Below are 7,997 nucleotides of genomic sequence, written 5' to 3' on the forward strand. Positions count from 1 at the left end.
GAAATCAATCGTCGTTTGTAGGAAGTGAACGTTTAATCTAGGCTGACTGAGGTCCTATCCACGTTTCCTGGAACAACTCAAAATCTTGGGTCAGTCAACTAGTACTGGATGAGTTTAATGATACCTTCGGGACTGTTGACCCCAAGTAACATTTGATGAGCTGACAGCTTTGTCTTCCTTATTGTACGTATGCATACATGTACATAGATCAAGCACACAATTTACAACATATGCTTCCCTAAAAATGGTAATAAAAACACTGTATACCTGTCCAGTTATATGACCAATGATTGTGGCAATAATGTGTCAGTATCTGTAGCAAGGTGAGAGAAATACTATAGAAAAAAATTTTTTGATAAAGAAACACATGAGGTTATAACTAGCTATTTGTTTGTCTTTTTTTGCCAATTAATTTGCCAAATATTGTCTCAAATAATTAAAATCATTGTTTTGTTATACATGAATATAACCAAACATGAGGGAGCTTGAACTGCTGGATATTGGGTGAATGATGAATGTCTAAAACCATAACATGATTATCCCAGTAGTTCGATTACAGGAAAGGCTGAGGGTGCCCATCATTGTATCATTTCACTTTTTTAAAGTTCACCCAGGACCATCTTTATTTTTAGTGTCCTTGCTAACTAAATGTCAATCCACAGTTACCCTCTTTTTTTGTTTTTTAATTGAAATGCTAGGTGAATGCTTTAGCGGGGTGTCTGTGAATTCTGTTCTTAGTACAATTATACGAAATTCATTCATCTTTACATACGGTACAATTTAGGGCTTTTCCAGGTGAAAGATACCAGGGTTTATGAGCAGTTACAAACCTGGCAGATTAAAAAACACATATTTCCCTCTGTTGTTTCCTCATCATTTCATCAGCAAAGACAATAAAGAACAAGACTTTAAAACACACCATAATTCTCATACATACACCAAAACTGAAGTGCTATCCAAATCAATGTATCCTTGTTGCATGGTGTTACTTGCACTTTTAAGATTGCTGTCAGTTAATAGACACTGAAATATTAACAAGTCAGTAATATGCGTGTAGTTATTAGCGTGTTTTGGACAAGATTTTTGCAAAAATTAATAAGCATTGGAGTCCAAAGGGTGGGTGGCAACAGCTGCATCCCAGTTTTGTTCAGTGATGAACTCCATAACACTAGGCTAACAAATGGTAGTCTTGAAAAGTCATACTCACTTGAACAGCTTCATTAAAATTGAGGTTATGACATAACACATCAGTTTGACACACAACAAAATAATGTTTCCCAGGCAAAACTAGAGGATTTCCCTAGACACGGGGAGCGTGATGCACCTGTGCATCCTGTTTCCACTGACCAAGCATTAGAACAGCACACTACAAAATGTAGATACAAACACACACATATTTGGATTACATAAGTGATGTTAAATCAATAGGAACAGAGTGCTGGATGTTCCTGTAATAAGGTATTAACCTTAATTTGCTTTAAAAAGAATACTGTGTTTCATCTGGATGCATTCAACCTGTGAGCACTGTTAGCTATATGTGACTTGTTAGAACAAAATAACAAGCAGTACCTTTTTTTATGCATAACAGATTAGGAGAAAAAATACCGAGAGGAAAAAAACGTTAATGTTTCTGTACCAGAAATGTCTAAAAGGGTTAGGACAGGAGAAATATGTAACTTATGGTCCAGAACTTTCTTAAGGATTTAGCAAATTGATGGAGGTTTCGAAATGGGCTGTAAATGTCTGAAATGGTGGGATCTGGGGAGAGGTTTTAAAGCAAAAGGATGACAGTGACTGTTTTAAAGAAATCTGGCATGCACACAGAAGATAGAGACAGGCTGATAATGGACAGGAGGTGGAGGTGATAAGTAGAACCTCATTAAAAGATTTGCAACGAATATCAATTGGGCATGAAGAAGTGCACATATGCAAACTATATCTGGCAGATCTGTCATGGAAATAGGATAAAACTCAGACAATGGGGTGGGCTGAGACACTTGGACAGATTGGAAGGTTCCTGGCTTGAACTGTGATCTGATACCATTGACCTTACCAGCAAAAAAAAAAAAAAAAAAAAAAAAAATCACAGTCATGGTAGGAAAACCAGATTGAGCAGGGGTAAGAAGTCTGGTGATGGTGTCTAACAGGAACCTAGAATTGTGCCTATGTGCTTGTTAGTGCTTATATATCCATAGAAGTGGATTGCTCGTGTATCTTTAACGTACAACAGGTTTATTTTTGTTTCATTTATCTACAAACAACCTTCAAATAACACAAATCTGCAAAACGAACTAAACGTAACAGTTCATGTGCAAAAACCTGACATCATCCTATACTTTATTTAGAGACAAATATGGCAAAACGTCCATTAAGTTGATATCCAACAGTGATTTAGTGTTACTGGAAATGTTTAGCTCCAGTTCTCGCACTCATTTGTGATGAACGAGGTCCCAAATGATACAGAAAACATATTCATATTCTTCTGTCAGTCATCCTCAAATAAATGAAGTGTGATACTTTTTGTCTCATTTGGTTTAATTGAGTTCTCCTTTTTTTTGGAAAATAAAAATGTAAGATTTTTTTTCTCATGCTTTTGTTGGTAAGAAGAACAAAAAATTGTAATGTGTTTACATTTCTAGTGACATTCTGATGGCAGCAGACTCTGGAGAGTACACTGTTCTGGTTATGTTGGATCTCAGCTCTGCTTTTGATACTGTTGATCACAGCATCATGATAAATAGGCTGAAGGACTTGTTTGGGATTACTGGCGTTGTTTTAAAATGGTTTATGTCGTATCTATCTGAGAGATCCTTTACTGTCTGTATAAATCATGTGCTGTCGGAAACATCAGTTCTGTCTTCTGGGGTACCTCAAGGATCTGTTTTAGGTCCTATTCTCTTTTTGCTGTATATCCTCCCTCTAGGCCACATTATCAGACGTTACAATAATATTTCTTATCATCTCTATGCTGATGACATTCAGTTGTACTGTTCTTTCAAAGCTTCTGAGTTGTATAAATTGTCTTGTTTAAATAATTGTCTGTCAGAAATCAAACAATGGTTAAATGACAATTTCCTTCAGTTAAATGCAGATAAAACAGAAACTTTGATTATTGCACCTGATCACATGCTCTCAGAAATTAGGCAGCATATCAGTTTTTTAGACCCTTCATTTCAGTCGAGTCTCAGAAACTTAGGTGTTATATTTGACAGTTCAATGTCTCTTGAGAAACACTCTAAACAACTTGTCCGGAACTGTTTTTATCATCTAAGAAACATTTCTAAACTCAGGCTACTGGTGTCAAAGGCAGAACTTGAGATGATTATTCATGCTTTTATCTCTTCTCGTTTGGATTATTGTAACGGTCTTTTTACGTGTCTTAACAAATCAGCTCTGGATCGCCTTCAGTCTGTACAGAATGCAGCGGCAAGACTTTTAACTGGTACAAACAAGAGGTCACACATTACTCCAGTTTTGGCTTCTCTTCATTGGTTGCCTGTAAATTTTAGGGTTCATTTTAAAATTTTAGTTGTAACTTTTAGAGCTCTGCATGGTGAAGCTCCCCAGTATATCTCTGACCTGCTGAAACCTCATGCTTCATCCCGAGCACTTAGGTCTTCAGGTCAGAGGCTACTGGTGGTCCCACGTACTAGATTTAAAACACGTGGGGATCGGGCTTTTCAGGCACTGGCACCTAGGCTGTGGAACTCTCTGCCGTTGTCTTTACGCTGTCTAGACTCTACTGACTCCTTTAAAAAGCAGCTGAAGACATTTTTATACAAACGGGCTTTTAATTAATTTTAACTTGTATGTCTGATCTTATTGTAAAGCACTTTGTGATTTTTATCTGTGAAATGTGCTATATAAATAAATTTTACTTACTTACTTACTTACTTACTTACTTACTTACTTTACAAATTTTTAAGCACCACAGTAAGCGTATATGCTGTTGGAGGCCAATCAAAACAGTATTGCTGCATAAAACATGCTTTGCACCGTGTTAAGAGGTAAACAGCAGAAAGGGTGGAAATGACATGTCAGCATGACACAGGCACATAGAAAAACATGCCCCACTTCTCATAACGTCAACAGGGAGCACATTAATTACTCACTTATCTTGGCTGACAAAAATGTGTTCTCTTTGTTGGAATATTTTGTTCTGATTTATTTATGCTGTAACTATAATACAATTTCCTGCTTATCATCATCATTCATTTTACACATGTTTGTATGGGATATTGTATTTGTTTTAAATGTTATATACCTATGTGGTATGTGACTTTTGTTGCCATGATGCCAGGTCTCTCTTGGAAATGAGATTTTTAATCTCAATGAGACTTTTACCTGGATAAATAAAGGATTAATAATAAATACACCAAAAGATAATAAAGGGTAAAATGAGCTGCTGTACAGAAACGTGAGTCTTATGTGTTTTTATATTTTACATTCTTTAACTTTTTGATTCTTTTTTTTTTTTTTGTTCTCAGATGGGCTGGCAGCTTTCCGGACATTTCTTAAGTCAGAATTCAGTGATGAGAATATTGAGTTTTGGATGGCCTGTGAAGACTACAAAAAAATCAAGAGCTCAGCTAAGCTGGTGTCAAAAGCAAACAAGATATTTAAGGAGTTTGTTGAGGTTCAGGCACCAAGAGAGGTGAGTTAATGCAGTTTTCTACAGACTTGACTATTAATTTTAAACCCATGATTCACTACTTTAAACCCATGATAAACCCAGTCAAAAGAAATTAAAAGATTCTTATCATGGTAACAGGATAGTGATGTATGACAAGGAAGGATAGCAGCAAGACTGAAAGGGAAGATTTACAAGATGGTAGTGAGACCTGCTATGATGGTTTGGCAGTGTCACTGACAAAAAGACAGAAGCTGGCACTAAAGGTGGCAGCGCTGAGGATCCTAAGATGTCCACTGGGACTGACCAAGATGGGACTGACCACTCAGGTTGAGTGGTTTGTAGACAAAGTTTGTAGGCAAAGAGAGATAAGACCAAGATTGGTTGCACATATACTGGAGAGTATGGATAGTGCATATTTTGGGAAAAGGATGTTGCATATGGAGCTGCCAGGCAGGACGAAAAGAAGAAGACCTCAGAGAAGGTTCATGCATGTAGTTAAGGGGGACATTTTATTATTTATTATGACAAATTAACAAACTGACTATTACATTAATGAAAGTAAATGACTCTTATCTTCAAAATTATTCTTTCCTCTCTTTGTCCTGGCAGATTAACATTGACTACCGTACCAGGGAGAAGACTAAGCAGAGCCTGGCGGATCCCACCCCAACCAGCCTCAATGAAGTCCAAGGTAAAATCTACAGCCTCATGGAGAAAGACTCCTACCCACGGTTTCTCAGGTCCAAGATGTACCAGGATATAGTCAACAGGGCACAAGCGCGAGGACAACGAAGGTCTGTTTGACAAACAGTGGCAATAAAACTGGACCTTTACTGTAGATCATTTATCCTTTGAAATCTCTTAATACTGTGAATCTGCAAGGATGGGGGTGACCTGCTTGACTGTTTCCTTTATCAACACCAGCTCCATGCATGCAATCCCTCTAGATAAAACGTGTCTCTGTGGACTGCAATATACAATACAATGAGTGTGGATGATTATAAGCTAATGGTTTGCTGAGCAATCTGTCTGAAATATCAAAATAAAAGTACAGTATCATGCAATAATGATAGTTATCACAATATTTGCTATGTTTTGTTAGTTCTTTAGCTATGTAAGTTATTTATTTTTATATCAGTCATGCACTATGTGATTATAGGCTATAGACTCAAATAAAAGACTCAAATAGAGACTGGTAAGTGGTGGTTTGAATTGATATATGCATTTCTGTAGTAAAGAAACTTTACAGTCAATAAAGAAATCAAATGAGTTGTTCAAATAGTCCTAAAAGCAAAAGAAAACCTTTATGGTAATCTCCACGTGCACCTCTGGATTGTTACTGCTTGATCACGACATGGAAGTACAGTTGTGACCAACTGTGAACCTGTGATTTCACAATGGTCCTTAGACTTGAGAGACCAGACACCAAACTTCATATCACAGCAAGTAGTTGGATTATGACCAAGAACATATCTGTGTGTGTGTGTTTGTGTGTGTGTGTGTGTGTGTGTGTGTGTGTGTGTGTGTGTGTGTGTGTGTGTCTGATTACTATGGTTGTGCACTGTGAATTTTCAACATCCTAACAGTGAACATTCTGCAACCTGAATCTGAAGCTTTTTGGCCTTGCCAACGTTATTTTTTCTCACCAGCTGCCTACTTCCCAAATTTGACTTGTCCGGTCCAAGTAGTCATGATGTGACCACTTGGACTGATCTGCAAAAAGCAGAGGCGGGGAAGAGATGTGCGGATTCTAGCCAAACTAAAACTGAGTTATTATTCTTTTTATTTTTAAAACTGAATTTTCTTTCTTTCTTTCTTTCTTTCTTTCTTTGATCGCACCTTTGTTTACCTCCGTGATTGCAGTTGGTCAGAAATTTGTAGGAATTTTCATAGCAAAATAAATGATTTGTCTGGTTGTGGCCCGTTCACATTCTTTTACATATATTACAACCAGTAACTGTTCCTAACCTGAATGGTTATTACACATAGAAACCAGGTGTTGGTTTAAGCAACATATTTCAAGTACTCATTGGTTGAAATAAATTTATATAATAATTTAATAATTTAATAAATAAAGTTTTCCTGGATAATAAACAGCACAGGTTATATAAAAGTCACTGGGTGGCCTACATGTTGTATGTTCTTTTCCATCTTATGCATCTACTCCCAACCCTCTCTTTGTGGACTTTGCAGCCCTGCATCATCCTTCTTATTTGCTTTCATTATATTACTCTGCCAAGTAGAGGGTGCTATCACAATAAAACATGTGTCACAGCAAGCAGCACAAATGTTGTGCAGGGTGTCTTTTTCAATGGGAAGAGGGTCTCTCTGCTTTATTTTCTCTCTTTTCAAGAGTTCACTGGATTTATGAATATTTCTGATATATTTTATCACTGAGGAAACTATATTGTGGTAATTATCATTATTGCTTTATTGCTCAGCCCTGCCACTACTTGTCTTACCTCGTCTGTGAAATAGACACTGTTGTATGCAGGTAATTATACCTGCTGTGGTAGTTTGTGTGTTTACAATGAACAACTAAGTGAGTGACCACTTAATATCTGAAACTGTGCCAAAATAATCAATTGCACTTCGATGTTGTTATTGCATAATACTGTGTATCTTAAACTGCAGGTAATCTGTCAGCTCATTTCACTCAGCTCAACAGGCAGAGTTTAGCTTTCACTTCTGTTCTAAATGATAAAAATTGTTTAGGCAGTCAAAGATTCCCGAATGAGATTCCCTTCATCATTTCTGGTGATTTGGTCGGTTTAAAATATGTTACTGAACTGTAATGAGTTTTTTACGGATTATCGACTAGCAAAAAAGTTTGCAAGTAGAGTTAAAGAGTAATTTAAATTCCATTCTATAATGGATTGATACCTAATTAACCAAAACAAGCAGCATAAACAGCAGACGTTCCATCAAGGTTACAATGAAATACAACGTCCTGCTGATACTCTTCCACTGAATTCCATCCAATCTTTGCTGAAAATAGTTTTCTGCATGATGCAATACTCAGATTTACTGTTTATATATTCTTAAACATGTACAGTATGTTAAACAAATACTGCAGATAACTTTATTTATAATATGTCAGTGTGCTCCTTCAGCATTTGATGTGTTTCTGCATTAGATGTGCTCCTTAACCTATCAATCCTTTAAATGAATTAAATGCAAAACTTTCCTGAGCACTTAAAGAGTGGTAAATATTTTCTTTAGTGCATGTGTACCAGCCTGTTTGAAATGCCAGAAAACGGATAAAGACTAAAAAAAAGCATACTGCCATATATGGTATGTTACTGTGCTCCACATGAATGTAATCTCCCTCTTCTTCTTTTTGCATTAAAAAAGTTAATCTGCA

The 7,997-nt window shown here is 36.6% G+C and overlaps 1 protein-coding gene across 2 annotated transcripts in view; it reads left to right on the plus strand.

The window, feature by feature from the left end:
* LOC120742928 (regulator of G-protein signaling 8-like) overlaps nt 1-7,997 on the plus strand; it is a 30,327-nt gene extending 22,330 nt beyond the window's left edge. For both annotated transcript variants that reach the window (XM_040046459.1, XM_040046458.1), the window contains exons 4-5: nt 4,488-4,654; nt 5,243-7,997. In XM_040046459.1, coding sequence (XP_039902393.1) covers nt 4,488-4,654; nt 5,243-5,437 — 362 coding nt within the window. In that variant the 3' untranslated portion in view covers nt 5,438-7,997. The remainder of the gene's footprint in view (nt 1-4,487; nt 4,655-5,242) is intronic.

Source organism: Simochromis diagramma, unplaced genomic scaffold (genome assembly GCF_900408965.1).
Source record: "Simochromis diagramma unplaced genomic scaffold, fSimDia1.1 OVJJ01000553.1, whole genome shotgun sequence".
NCBI classification, from domain to species: domain Eukaryota; kingdom Metazoa; phylum Chordata; class Actinopteri; order Cichliformes; family Cichlidae; genus Simochromis; species Simochromis diagramma.